The sequence below is a fragment of the Panthera onca genome, chromosome A2, assembly GCF_046562875.1.
Source record: "Panthera onca isolate mPanOnc1 chromosome A2, mPanOnc1 haplotype 2, whole genome shotgun sequence".
NCBI lineage: Eukaryota > Metazoa > Chordata > Mammalia > Carnivora > Felidae > Panthera > Panthera onca.
In genome coordinates this window covers 140,517,480-140,533,225 of record NC_138340.1, presented here as the reverse complement: position 1 = coordinate 140,533,225, position 15,746 = coordinate 140,517,480, and the positions used below count along the sequence as shown (strand labels likewise).

Here is a 15,746-nt window from a genome sequence, read left to right as displayed (position 1 = left end):
TGGAGAAAGGGAACCTTTGTGCACTGTCCTTTGAAATTAAATTGGTACATCCATTACAGAAGGCAGTGTGGAAGCTCCTCAAAAAATTAAAAATAGAACTACTATATGATGTACAGTTTCAAGTTTTGAATATTGATCATTGAGCCAATCCAAATTTAGTGTTAGGATGAATGAAATAAGAAATACACTTAGTTTAGTGGACTTTCATCTATACACGAATCTAGCCATTGCCTGTAAGATTAATGTAGCATAGCACCAAAAATCTAAATTCTTTTTAAAACTTAAGTGCCAAAGCACTTTGAAGTTGTTGTTATGATTTTGCAATCTAAAGGCTTCACCTACTAATTTTTTTCTGCCAATTAATTTTTAGGTGTTTTTACCACATGTATCCAAGGGTTGATGAATAACACAGATTTCTTAACATTTTGGCAGGATAAATGAATACTGCTTGAAATTTAAGTTTTGTGTATAATAGTAAGTTAAGGGAAAATGTGACTTTAAAAATTAACCAACTTTTTATCTCATTCTAAGATAAGTTAGTCCTCAGTATTTCTGTTGGTTAGTATTTGGCCTGACTTTTATAACTAACCTTTCTTCCTTCCTTCCTTCCTTCCTTCCTTCCTTCCTTCCTTCCTTCTTCTCTCTCTTCCTCTCTCTCTCTCTCTTTTATTCTTTAGGTCCCTCAAGACCCATTGAAGTTTTATAAGAAGATTTACTTCTGCCACAGTTGCCAGCTCTATATGCCTTCCACAGAGTTTGCCGTATCATCCACCTCACACCGCGCATGCCGGTGTCGTAACTGCGTTAACCTTGACAATGAGACTCGGCAACGAGAATCATTTCTGAAGTACAAATGTTTACTTCAACGGCTCTACTATTCAGAAGCTAATTATGAAGATGATTCTAAAATTGCTTTCCTGATGCAGGTATGATCAGTAAGGGTTGTCAGTCATGGATGAAATTTGTTCGCTGATATTACAGAAAAGATTCCTACTTTCCCACAGAAACCTTTTAAAATAATGGCTCCTTGGGCCATTGGGTGGCTGAGTTGGTAAAGCGACTGACTCTTAATTTCGGTCAGGTCTTGATCTCAAGATCCTGAGATCTAACCCCCAGCTCATGCTGGGCATGGAACCTGCTTAAGATCCTCTCTCTCCCTCTCACCCTGCCCGTCCCCCACTCATTCTCTTTCTCTCTCTCTCTCTCCATCTCTCTCTCTCTCAAAAATTAAAATAAAATAAAAGTACTTTTATCTATGCTTATACTTGGTGACGCTTGCCCCTCTGGCAATTCTAAGTTTATATATGCAGACTTTGTGATAAGAAGTCACTTCAAGACTTTTAGCTAATATGGTTTAAATTGTAAAAGTTTTTAAACAGTTATTTCATTTCCCCCATTTTCCTTATTTTTTTCATTAAAACAACAGTCTTTTTAAAATAATTTTTTTTTTCAACGTTTTTTTATTTTTATTTTTGGGACAGAGAGAGACAGAGCATGAACAGGGGAGGGGCAGAGAGAGAGGGAGACACAGAATCGGAAACAGGCTCCAGGCTCCGAGCCATCAGCCCAGAGCCTGACGCGGGGCTCGAACTCACGGACCGCGAGATCGTGACCTGGCTGAAGTCGGACGCTTAACCGACGGCGCCATCCAGGCGCCCCAAAACAACAGTCTTTTTAATAACACTAAGCAAATTGCTTACTTTATTAAATCTCAATTTCTTCATTTGTAACATGGAAATAAAGTGACCTACAATAACCCTGAGAATAAGATGATAGTGACAAATTTTGAAAAGCACCAAGTACCATATACATGTAAGGTAAAATTAGCATACTGGATGAAATATATGCAGCTTTTTCTGGGTTAAAGATGCAGTCATGACTGTGAAACTGATAATGTAGTTTGGGCAGAATGAGCAGAGGTTTGGAGAAAAATAAATTGTAAGAAGCAACTTCATGAATAACGTTTCTCTCTTAAAAATATACTCTTATAATGTATTTCTTCAAGTAATTTAATAATCTTAAAGAAACGTTATATTTAGAAGAAAACATTATTTTTCAAACTTGTTTTGACATGCAGCTAGAAGATATTCAGTACCTGATAGAGAACATCTGGGCATCGCAGTCAGCACTCAGTGCCTGGAATGATCTCCATGATCTGGTCATGGTCAGGTGGGATAAGTCCTTGGAATGGTCCCCGTGGAACTGCATTCTTCTTACCAAAGATGAAAGCATTGCTCATCTCAAGCTAACAAGTATTGAAGAGGTAAGAAAGCAGAGAATTTATTTGGGGAACTCATTTAATCATTGAAAATTTTAGAGATAGTGTGACTGCTTTTTACTACATTCCAAGGATAATTTAAGTACTTCCATTGGATTAAGAAACAGACTGGATAACAGTAACAAATATGTGGATGGTGTGTATGGCTGAGATTAAAATTAAAGGAAGCCAAGGCACGGAAAAGGACAAGATAAGAGATCAGAACATCTTACAAGTATCGAAACTGGATATCACTCTCTCTTAATAATAGCAAGTTGAAGCACATAGTTCCATAGTAAATTCCATGCGGACAGAGGTTTTATTTAGCTTATTCATGTCTGTATCGCTAATACCTACACCAGTGCCTGTCCCAGACTAGGGGTTTACTAAATATTTGTTGAATGAATAAATGAAATAACAGGTATTATGTAACCTAGACTCTGCCTTTCTTTGATTAACCATCATGAGTCTGCCTAAAAAGCACACTAAATTCTCAAATTTTGTTCATAATCTTATGCTCTAAATGGCAATTATACTGATGGACTATGGTTCTGAGGCTCCAGTTTTCATTTTCTCCCAAATGACTAGGAGTGGGGAAAACGCTCTAAAAATTCAATACCATTTAATTTCATTAACTTACAAGATGCAGTCTGTAAAACATTTCAATGAACAGAACTGAGTTCATCAGAGAGCTTCATTTACATGAAGCAAGCTTAGGACCCAACAGTTGATAGTGATTCTCTGCCTTCTATTGATTAAATGCCTATACTTTGAATTTCATGCAAAATGTCAGTTAGGAGAAAATAAAGAACTGACTTCAAATATAATAGTCACTTTGAATGGTGCTATTCCCTGCTTGTGTTTTTACTGGGTAGGGGGGAGGGTTTAAAGAGGAGGAACTAGTTAAATTTGTAGTTTTTTGGAATAATTTTCCAGTAGAAGTCAGGCTAAGAAAAATTGCACTCTAGGGATTGAAAGAAAGAGCAGCAGAAATTGAAGCTGTGTTAAATATTATATTTAGTAAACTAAGCTGCTTCATAAATATGTAATCACTCGAAGCATAGCCAATACTACAATATCATTTCATCTAGGACCTATAGTGGGATTGAAGTTCATTCCCAAAGCTGATATTCTACTGTTTCAATTAATCCACACACTCCCTTTGTGTATTTAATCAAATTAGTGCAGTATCCAATTAAATGTTCTATTCACATGCATTCCTAATTTCTGGATGCCTATAAATTTCTATAAAGAGAGCTAAGGTTCTCAACCAGACAAACTAAAAAAAAAAATGCCTTTTTATGGTTTTGGACTAGGTGTAATCTTTTAATAATATTCAGCTTTTTAAAAAGAATAGTTTGCATCTTGCCACAAGTTAAAGCTAAAGCATTTCTAGAATTTCCTTAATGCACAGAGATATTTGCCTTCTCAGTAAGTAAAAAAATACTCAAACGTTAAAATAATCTTGGCCCCCTGTAATCATGACACAAGTTATAGGAAAAGTGTGGAAAAGACTTCTGTTCTCTGAACCATAAATGAGGCAGAGCAATTTCTCATGGTGCACACGTTGGTCAAAGTAGGAACAACAATGGATGTAAAGTCAGGAGATCTGACACAGTATGTCCCCATTTCTGTCACTAACAATCTGTAGGACGTTAAGACCTGCCCTCTTTGCTTCACAAATTTTTATAAAGTTTAGCTAAAATCATGGAATCAATATAGAGGATCAGAGCAGCCTTGGTTGAATTCTGGCTCTATCATTTATAAGCTGGGAGAATTGAGCAAATTTGTCAATGTCTTAGTGCCTGTTTTCTCATCTATAAAAGGGGATGATATGAAAAGGGAAATAATATAAAAAGGGGATAATATATATTGGATATTTTCCATTTTATATTATTCTTTAAGAGTTGCTAATTGTTCCTTTGCTTGTATGTACCATAATATGCTTATCTCACCTTTAATGATTGTTTTTTTTCTATAAAGGTACTTTGAAAACTTATAAAGATCTGTACATGTATAATTTAATGTTGAATAACAGAAGTGTGTTAGTTTTTTTTTTTCTTTTTTAATGAAGTAAGGACTAAGAAGTGGTTGAACATAGTTAGATCAGTGCAAAGGATGAGTATTTTGCCCTGGTAAATTGGTCTGTAAAAAGGAAACTTTAAGCCAGGACACTCCTACATGATACTCTGCCAGAATGGTATGTCCTTTGGCTCCTTTCCTGCAGGCTCTCTTTACATTTGTTTTGACACTATGAAGGGTCTTTAGTGAGGGATGTATTACTTTTAGAAAACAAATTCTAGGAGGAGGTACAAGTAGTGATTTAGTTGAAAAGAAGGGTCGATTAAGATTAATAAAGGAAACGGATGGTATTTATTAATTCAACTAAAATTTTCTTTTGAATGTGCCAGATACAGTGCTAAGTGCTTGGAGAAAAACAAGGATGTGTAATGGACACAATCATTGTTTCTGTTGTATTTAAGTTTGGTTGGAAATAACAGACTGAGCAATTTATAATGACTTAATTAAATGTGAAGTTAATTTCCTTATCAAACAAGAAGTTAAGTCCAGATGGTGGCTCCACAGTGCTCTCAGAAACCCAAGCCCTCTAACTTTCTCTTCAGCCATCTTTAACCTTTGACTTTCATTCTCATGCTTGTGGAGTCTTAGAGATAAAATAGCTCATTCTCTTAAAAAGCTTTCTTGTAAGCTTCATCCAATGGCTTCTATTATATATACATGTATGTATAATGGCCTGAAACATGTCACATGGCCACCCCTAGCTAGAATAAAGGCTAGGAAAGCTGAGCGCATCACACAATACAAAATAAGGCCCTTCTGCAAAATCAGGCCTCTAAATATGAATAGAAGAAAGAGTGAATATTGGGTTGGCAACTAGCAGTCTGCCACTCTTAGTAGAAAACAGATTATCTTATACTGTGGCAATGCTACATAACAGAGAAAGTTCAAAGTATGCTATAGCTGTGGAGAGACCAGAAGCCTAAACATTAATTAAGAATAAAAATGGAAAGGTACAGAGACTTGATAAAGGCAAAAAGGTTATTTTCTACTTAAAGACAGAAAATGGACTCATGAGGTGGGAATTAAGTAATAAAAAGGGTGAGCAAAGGGAGGTTTATATTGTCACAACACCATTGTGATCTTTGTTTTGGATAGGGAGATAAGTACCAGTCTTAGAAAAAAATAATTCAAGTTGGTAATTGTGTGAGTGTTGAAGTAGATTTAAAGAGAGAACCGACGTGACAAGATCATAATTCAAAAATATTGATATCTACCTTGTGGTGTTGAGAGACACATATATGAAAAAGACCCAATTTGAGCCTTTAAGGAGTATTTTTTTTATCATGGAAAGACTCTTCATATATGAGACACATATATGAAAAAGACCCAATTTGAGCCTTTAAGGAGTATTTTTTTTATCATGGAAAGACTCTTGAGCAAATAGTGAAATTCAAGACAGAATGAACTAAATATTATAATTAAAATATATAAAAGTACTAAGTACCTGCAAGTAAGGAGGAAGGAGGGATAAGTTTGGACTCAGAGGTCAGAGGGAGAGTCAGGAAAGGCCTCAAGTTTACAATGTCATAGGAGCTGAGCCCTGAAAGATATTAGACAAAACTGGGAAGAAATATACTGTGGGCTGAGAGAACTGGTATACGAAACTGAGACATGAAAGTGTTTTTATCTTTTTACCTGGCAAAATATATCTGTGACATTTAATAGAACTTGATTTTCTTTTCTTTTAGGGATATGAACCCTCGTTTATTCACAAGATCAAACACAAACATATCCTGGCTAAGAACTATTTTTCTCAAATTCCAGTGCTGGCTTCATTTATACTTGATGATGGTGAGATAGATGAGATCAGAAAGAAATATCACTCAGAAACAACACCTAAGATTATAGTGTCCCAGAGACCTAGTCCCTAGAAGATCCAGGAGTGTTTGATGATCAGCACTTTTGTCCACTGCTAATAGAGTAATAAGAGACCACACAATATGGAAATAGAATTTTATCTTTTTATTGATTTTAATTGTTTTTTGTTTCTCATATTATCATAAGTTGTATAAAGATAAAACATCCCTATATAAATGCTTTATTGTTACACAATTAGTGATCAATTGAAATATAGTTTTGTTCCTGAAATTAATGTTTTAAGATAAAGAGAACATTTTATTCTTCACACTTTTACATTAAAATATTTAAAATCTCAAGTGCACTATAGTTAAAACCAACAAACAAAACCTAGGCTCAACTTTCAACTCAAGTAATTTATTTTAAGGTAAATATAGTTATAGAAGAATAGTCAGTATGTGGATGGGAGGAAACATAGAATTCCATTTTTGAAAATCTTTACAGGTAAGACAAAAGATGCTATGTTTTAATACAGTGATGTGAATCTTCACTTTTTATCTTCTACTTTTATCTTCCATCCTTCCTGAAATCCCAGTAAAACAACTGGAATTATTTATAAACAAACAAAGAAATAAACGCATTCTATGCTGGAAAACAGGGTAAACGGTAGAACTATCTTTTATCCTGTGGGAGTAAAACTGCCAGTGGGGCAATGATGAAATTCTGTAGGAAGAATAAACTTGGTTAAATAAACTATAGCAACCCCTTTCCCCAATAAGCCAAAGGAATAACCTTAACCGCATGCTTGTCAGACTTACAGTGATGAATAAGAATGTGTGAGTCAGTCTTAAGAGAAGATTGATGGCACACTCAAAATAGGAAAATTCAAGGAGGGTTTATTTACAAAGGGCCTTATTATAAAGTGTGGGCAGTGTGTAGGGAAACTAAAGGAATAGTGCAGGAACCCTGGGCCAGTATGAGATAAGCTGTCTCTACTGCTAGTCTCCAATGAGCCTGGGGAGGGAGAGGTCTGAGAACTCAGAGTGTAACGTAGATATATGAGAGGATCAGAAAACAACTGTCAAGGGATGGCCAACCCTAGATGGTCTCAGGAACTGGAGAAATAAATACTCTAATTTCATGCTTCTCCCTTCCTCCAGTCTCCTGCTTGCATTTCCCATTTATAGAACCCAGAAGTAAAGCAGGAGAAATAGAAGTCTGTTGGAATAATTCATGCAGCTCTGGGGCAAAGAGTAGAAGAGATAATGGGAAAAGTGGAGCTGGATGACTAAATAGAAGATATCTCGCTAGAGAGAAAGAATTTAAAGTGAAACTCTGTAACTCAAGTAGCAGTATTTCTCACACACACACACACACACACACGCACGCACACACGCACGCACGATAATTTGGGGGTGGGGTGGGGGAGAATCTTTCTCCTAATTCCAATCAGTAGATAATGAGCTGTTCTCTTCAGTTTAGTGATCAAGGAATTCAATCTAAATATTTGTTCTATATAAATATTTGCCAACATTTCAACAACATATTTTGTAGGATATCTACAATTTTTTTTTAATTTAGCAAAATCGTGGTACATGGCAATTATTTTTAAGGAACTAAACATCAAAGGAACAAAGTGCTATAATGCTGTTATTTTCAAGGTTTCATGGACAATTCAGACATTCTGGGAACTTTCTAAATGGTGAATTACAGATGGGGTTAGACTGATCACTGATAAACAGGTAACAACTTAAGGCAGACAAGAGTGGTTTACACTGGAATGTAAATTATCAAATTTTCACAAGACAATGTAGGAGAATGCTCCATCTTAGAGATGGAAGGGCGGGGAGGCAAGCAGCAAGGGAGAAATATTCAGATAGGGACAAATAAGAGACTTTGAGAATTCTTCTATTTGCCCCAAGGGTGAAGCAACTGACTAGATAGCGTTTGCTCTTAGTATAGAAGATTTTGGAATACAACAAGGAGGGGTGGACCAACCAGAGCAATTAAATTCATTAATGGAAAGGGGCAGTACCTACAGGGCTGGGAGAATAACCATTAAGCGGAAAACACAGCTCAACAGCAGAAAGACTTTCCTCAATAAAGTCAACTATTCTGGTAAACACTTTTCAATCCTTCTAGAACTACTCGTTTTACACAGCTATCTGAAAATCCACAGCAGAAGGGACAAGAAGAGGTATCTGGCTAGAGAGCCATCAGTGGGCAGAGCGGGGGTGGAGGGGGAGTCAGGTTGCTACCCACTAAAATTTTAACTCCAGCATACTGGAGAGCAATGACTTGTTGAGCAGTTAGGTTCTCCTGCTTCCATAGTATCTGCATTCCTCAACTTTATGGCCTGATGAACATATTTCCCTTAGCCCACTAACTAATGAAGCTGTAGAAGGCGTTTCCTTCTTTCTCTTTTATGAAGACTGTATTATATGGTTAGAGGCCTAACAATAGAATAGAACAATATTTTACAAATTGCAAAACAAGCTGATCAAGAATAGTCACTATATATATGCGTGTATATATATATATGTGTGTGTGTGTGTGTGTGTGCGCGCGTGTGTGTGTATACGTATATATATATGTGTGTGTATGTATACACATATATACATATGTATATGTGTGTATATATATATATATATATGTATAAATATAGTGACTATTCTTTTTTTTTTTTTTTTTTTTTAATTTTTTTTTCAACGTTTTTTATTTATTTTTGGGACAGAGAGAGACAGAGCATGAAGGGGGGAGGGGCAGAGAGAGAGGGAGACACAGAATCGGAAACAGGCTCCAGGCTCCGAGCCATCAGCCCAGAGCCCGACGCGGGGCTCGAACTCACGGACCGCGAGATCGTGACCTGGCTGAAGTCGGACGCTCAACCGACTGCACCACCCAGGCGCCCCTATAGTGACTATTCTTGATCAGCTTGTATCTATCTATCTATCTATCTATCTATCTATCTATCTATATATCTGGATTAAAAAATTAAAAAGGGACCCTTCTGAGGAATGATATTCACATAACAAATCTCTTCATTCATGTTAAGGATATTTGATAGCACTTTTCATCCTTTGGGGAGAAATTGATACTGGGAAAAAATTGCTATTACCCAGATAAACAATTGCTAAATTCCCAAAGACAACACATAAATGGCAATGACCAGCAGCAGGTTTCATTCTTGAAAGAGATTTGATGGATTAGCTCAAGATAGTTCCCTGGAATTTAGAGGAAAGGGACAAAGTAATGAAATAGATGAGCAAAAATAATAAGTTTAACGAACTTACTAGAAATAGCAATACACTAGAAATAACATAAGCCTAGAATGGAGTAGAAAAGGAGAAGCAATTAGCAAAGAGAGATTTAAAGCCAATTTTCCCAAGCTAAAAAGATCTATAACCTTAGGTGTATAAAGAATCTACCAAGTACTGGGGAAATTAACATACAGACACACATAGAAACAATCTCGTGGTATTTCTGAATTTCAGGAATATTGGACAAATTCCATAAGCATGCAAGTTGGAGGGGGAAAGTAGCCACAAGAAAATAAAATCAATAGCAGCCTCATAGATTTCTGCTACCCAACACTAAGTGCCAGAAGGAAGGAACATTTCTATTGAAGGATTTCGAATTTTGAGGGTTAAAAAGATGATTGAAGAATTTTACTTTTGGGAAAATATTTGTGAAGATAGCAGAAAGACATTGTTAAGCAGAAAGCATATCATGAATCTCTATGTACCCATTCTGTACTCCAGCCAACCTTAAAACTATAGAAGTAAGGTATGGACCTGACACCGTATATGAGAAAAGGCAGTGAGCACTGCAAGTTCAAGATCCTTTCTAAATGATCATTTGTGTGGTTATGAAACAATGTAATGAACAAAAATAATTCTTCAAATGAAAATCTATACTGCAAAAAAAAAAAAAAATCAATCTACCAAAATAATACCCTGACTATTCCAATAAAATGTCTACTATAGGAGCATTCAGAGGGATAAAAGTGTTCCAAGTCTTTTTAATGGGAGAAGTTTCAACAGATAGATAGGAAAGTAGATATTAAAATATTTAGTTAAAAAATTTAAAGACTAATGCTAGCAGAATGAAAATTGAATTATAAACTCCACATTTCTGGAGGCAAAAAGGGAACAACAAACTTGAGAACTATTATGAAATAAAGCGTTTTTGTTTTTATTTTCTAAGGTGAGCAGGAAGAAGTACATATAAGAAACCAGGTTAAAAAAATCACAGTGCGTAAATTCTGATAGGTAAAGTTATCTAGTAAAGGAGAGTTATTATCATAGTGTATCCAAAGAGTGAACTATTTGCTGTGTACCAGATATATACCCCAAATGGAATGACATAGAAAGGTTAAAAATAATGATACTTTGTAAAATTGCAATAGTCATATGTAAGCAGACAACAAAAAAAGTGGTAGCAATATTAATTTCCCGGATGAAACTGAGAAGAAAAACAGCAGAGCAAAGAGAGTTACTTTATCTTGATAAATTATTATTCACAGTATAAATGAATAATTAATCTCCATGTTAGATACAAAAGTAAGTTTAAAAAAAGTCATTTGAAAGACAATTCTCCATAGGCTTCTTGTACTTCTGAATGTCTTTTGAGCAGAGGTAGTAGTTCTGCTTTTTTTCAGACTTATTTTGAAGGATGTTTGTGTAGCAAGCAGTCTTGGAAGATAGGGATAGTGTTTACTGTTCACTATAAAAGATTCAGAGTCTCTAAGCCCAGGATTTCTATCCTGCAAACAACTCAGTGTGCGTGCATGTGGCGTCTGGACTTTGTATCACCCTGGTGGAATTAGGGCAAAATGCTGATATTCTGGCCGCCGCTGCTATTTCTGTGAACAATAGATTGTGCTTCATCCCTGACCTAGGAGTCTCATGTCTTCCACTCTCATCTACGAAATTCCAGCAGGCAAATTTGTTAGCATCTCAGACCCTTTGCAGTTCTTGACCCAGATAACCTTAAAAATGAAAAAATCGTGAGTCAAGAGGTAGAAAATGTTTCTCCTCTCTTTCCAGGGGTACTGGGTTACTGATTGCAATTCTTCATCCTCTTGAAATGTGGCAGGATTATGTAACATGCTTTGCCCAAAGTATTATGCAAGTAAAATTGTCTTGTGTCACAAGTGAGCATTGAAAGAACGAATAATTCTAAAGGAATATCTATAGATATTCCTCTAAGAAATAGAAAAAGAGTGAATACTCCCCAACTCATGAGGCCAACATATCCTCGATACCAAAATTTGACAAGGATAGTACAAGAAAATGATAGGCCACTTTCACAATGAATATAGATGCAAAAATCCTAAACAAAATATTAGCAAATAAAATTTAAAAACATATTAAAAGATAAATAATGTCTTTTGCTGGATATTCTTCATTTGCTTCTTCAGATTTCCCTTCTACCTTTCTCTTCTCTGTTGTGTGCCCTTAGAGGCTGCTCTTTAGGCACGTATCAATGAGTGTATAATGTTCTCCAGTTGCATCTGGTCAGTGGGAAGCATCAGCAGGACATCTGAGATCTGGAAGACACACAGAGGTTGGGTATTTATTCTCTTGACTCCTATCTGATTTTTGGTCTGTTGTCAGTGACTGCATTTATCTGCCTGAGGCCGTATCTCTGATTGTATGTATGGTCAGCCTTTCTACTGTATAACTCTCTTTGAGTTCTGAGACTCATTCCTTTACTCCTTCAGCTTATGGGTGAATTGCTTTCTTTTGTAGCTAGGTTGAAGGTGCTTCACTTTTTTATTTTGATTTCCTTAAACCGTGCCCTTTCCTTTGTAAACAACCCTTTTCTAAATACTTCTCAAATTCACAGTTTGAGTGTGCCTCCTGGACCCTGACAAAAACAGTAACTGGTACCAGGAACAATCCTAGCAAACAGACTTTAAAAAGGAATCTAGGCTTGGGCTGCTCACATATTTGGAGAGCATATGGATAACCTCCTTGCCAGGGGGAAATAGGACACTGGTAATGTGCACCATGTGGTAGCATCATGATAACTCAAAATATCACAAGTGATGGTGCACAATGGGGTGCATGTGGAGGATAAGCATAGGGAGATCAAATGGCTGAGCCAACTAGTGACTTTGATGGCAAAGATCATGGCATAGGATGGTACTTCTTACAACTGAAAGGGTTCATAAGGAAAGGACAGACTGAAAGCCTTGAAGGTCCAACACAAGGCCCAGATAGAAATTCAGAAAACCTTAATGATAACTCTAAAGAAATTACTTATCTCCTGTGTTTACCTGTCAGATGTAACTGGGGATTAAGTCTAGAGCCTGACTGGAAGGTTTACAGAGTTATACTGTTAGTAAAGTGTGTACCCAGGCTAGATCACATTAAGGTAAGGATAGTGGTGAGGAAGAACAAACAAGGTATGGTCGGGTATGGGTTAGCCTATATACTGAAAGAGTTGTAGGATCGTGTCAGTTTTTATCAAGAGTTAGGGGAGCATGTATAAGAGTTTATTCTAAGACTATTAGACCAAAAAGGACAAAGCAAAAGATTGTACCAAAGCAAATTCATGTTCTTGCCTAGAATTCAGGATTTACTGTGTTGGCTTGAGGCCCTGTGAACTGCTAGATATGTTTACCACTAGAAAGTGACCTATATCAATGACCTCAAAATGCAAGAACTTCCCTCGAAAACATTATTCAGGAAAATGGGTTGTTGGGGTGGATCTATTATGTGTGACTTTCTCAGACACCCCTTAGAGGTGTCAGTACTACACAAGAGGATCTTCGCCAAGGCATTAAGAAATGCAGTCGTGAGTGTGTTACCAGCTTCCCTGAAAAGCTCTGTGGTGGCTGTTCCCTATAGGCTGGAGATGACAGTGGGAATATCGTTATGGAATTTGATAACCTGATTTTATGGGAACAATGTGATCCCCAACGCTAAAAGCCGAGTGGTGAAGCTTAACCATTGGAGAAAAAGAGGGCAGAGTTATAATAAAAAGCCCTAGGAGCAAAGTGATTTACCCTGAAGAGATTTATAAGGATGATTAAATGATAATCAGATCCACGGGGATGAAACGGACAGTCATATTCATTTTCTAGAGCTCCTGTAACAAATTACAACAAACTGAATGGCTTAAAACAACAAGTATTTCTTTTCTCACAGTTCTGCAGGCCAGAAGTCTGAAATCAAGGTGTTGGCAGAGACACTCTCTCTCCAGATGCTATGTGAGAGAATCTTTTCTTGCCTCTTCCAGCTTCTGGTGGCTCCAGGCATTTCTTGGATTCTTTGGCTGTAGTATTCCAATCTCTGCCTTTATGGTCACATGTGGCCTCCTTCTCTTAATGTGTCTGTTTTCTATTCTTCTGCCTCTTATGTGGATACTTATCATTGGATGATTCACTAAGTGACATTACTAAAACATGCCCATAATAAACTGTATGTTATCAGATTGACCCAATCATAAAGTTGAATGTACACAGCATCATTCCATTGTGAAGTGGAAATTGTATATTCAAGAACACCCTTGTAGGTTTAGAAGTTACAAGTAAACCACATGAAGTAGATACTTCAGACTCCCATGTTATATACTCCTACTGCTTTCCCCCTTACCCCTCAACAAACAACTATGGCTTCATGGACAGTTGCCTATGACCACTGAAATGGAAGGAAAAAAAGAATTGGTTTACAGAAGGATCTTCACACCGTAGTGTCAACAGATGATCCAGTTTAGGGAAAGGTCTGCACATATGCTTCCCACTTTACTGCAGCTCCACTTTGGAACGCCATGGAAGACACTATAGAGAATTCTCTCGAAGGGAAGACTTTCAAGTGGCACATCTTGTTATCTACTTTTTGTGCAATGGGAACATAGTTGGTGGTATAGATCTACAGAGATCCATGGGCAGTACCTACAAGGTTAATCAACTGGAAAGAGACTTAGAATAATATTTATTTTTTTTAATTTTTTTTAACATTTATTTATTTTTGAGACAGAGAGAGACAGAGCATGAACTGGGGAGGGTCAGAGAGAGGGAGACACAGAATATGAAACAGGCTCCAGGCTCTGAGCTGTCAGCACAGAGCCCGACGTGGGGCTCGAACTCACGGACCGCGAGATCATGACCTGAGCCGAAGTCAGCCACCCAACCAACTGAGCCACCCAGGCGCCCCTAGAATAATATTTAAAACTTAATGATAAGGAGTTTGGGGGGGATGCATGTGGGTAAGCATGTCCTATGTAAGTGCACTCCAGATGGCATCTGCTGCAGAGGATGCTGTCAGTAATCAAGCAGACAAGATTATTCCTCCTATGTATCTCAATCAGCTTCTTCCACCAGATTTCTGGTGTTTGCTCAATGGGTTCATTCACAAACCAACACTGACAATATGGATGGAACTCATCTATGGGCTTAACAACAGGGATTTTGCTTCACCTAGTCCCATTTGGCTACAACCACAGCCAGGTGTCTAATCTGCCAATAGCAGAGGACAATAATAAGCCACAAGATGATAATATTCCCCAGGGAAACCAGCTGGCAATCTGATGGATAGTTGAGTATATTGGATCTTTTTTATCAGGGAAAGGGCATTCTCATGAATATAGATGTTTAATATGCATATGGACTTGTCTTCCTTGCTTACAGTATTTCTGTCCACACAATCATTCATGGACCTACAGAAAGTATTACTTATCATTATGGTTTCATGTATTACATTACCTTCAACCAAGGACTCATTTCACAGAGGAGGAAGTGAGACATTGGGTTCAGGCTCACAGAATTCACTGGTCTTACCATGTCCTTACTACCTAGAAATATCTGGCTTGATTAAATTCTAGAATGACCTGGGGCGCCTGGGTGGCTCGGTCGGTTAAGCATCCGACTTCGGCTCAGGTCATGATCTCACGGTCTGTGAGTTCGAGCCCCGCGTCAGGCTCTGTGCTGACCGCTCAGAGCCTGGAGCCTGTTTCAGATTCTGTGTCTCCCTCTCTCTCTGCCCCTCCCCTGTTCATGCTCTGTCTCTCTCTGTCTCAAAAATAAATAAACATTAAAAAAATTCTAGAATGACCTACTGAAGGGTCAGTTATGGCATCATCGGAGTGACAATACCCTGAAGGGTTGGAGTGCTGTCTTACAGGATGTAGTATATGCCTTAAATCATTGGTCAGTATATATTGTCTCTTTCAGCCAGAATGCATAGGCTGGGAAAAATGGGCAGAACTAGCTAGTGGATGTTGCTATCTCTCCTATCCTAAAAATGCACAGAACGGGGAACAAAAGATAAAGCTGAGTGTGACCCCTTTCACTGTTATGCCATGTAATCTACATAAAATTATCACTGTTCATCCTTTCAACCTTGTACTCAATGGATTTGTAGATCTTAATACACATGGAAGAAATTCCTCCAGGGAACACAGTAATATTCCCACTGAACTGGAATTCAAGACTCACAAAGCAATTCTTTAGAGAGCATAAATGGTCAAGTCAGTGTGTCTAAGAGAACAGGTCATAATTTCTATTTTTTGTAGATTGAGAGCTACCAATACCTGGTTGAGAAAGAATATTTTCACTTTTTTTTTTTTTTGGCTTTAAGACTATTTTATTCTCATTAGATCT

General features: G+C 37.3%; 1 protein-coding gene across 2 annotated transcripts in view; it reads left to right on the top strand.

The window, feature by feature from the left end:
* The window catches only part of IQUB (IQ motif and ubiquitin domain containing), a 232,323-nt gene that overhangs the window by 51,021 nt on the left and 165,556 nt on the right, over positions 1-15,746 (top strand). The window contains exons 11-13 of one of the 2 annotated variants that reach the window (XM_078440009.2): positions 678-926; positions 2,078-2,263; positions 6,028-6,916. In XM_078440009.2, the coding sequence (XP_078296135.1) occupies positions 678-926; positions 2,078-2,263; positions 6,028-6,210 (618 nt within the window). In that variant the 3' untranslated portion in view covers positions 6,211-6,916. Of the gene's footprint in view, positions 1-677; positions 927-2,077; positions 2,264-6,027; positions 6,917-15,746 lie in introns of those variants that run through there. The other variant, XR_013552896.2, reaches the window with a different exon arrangement.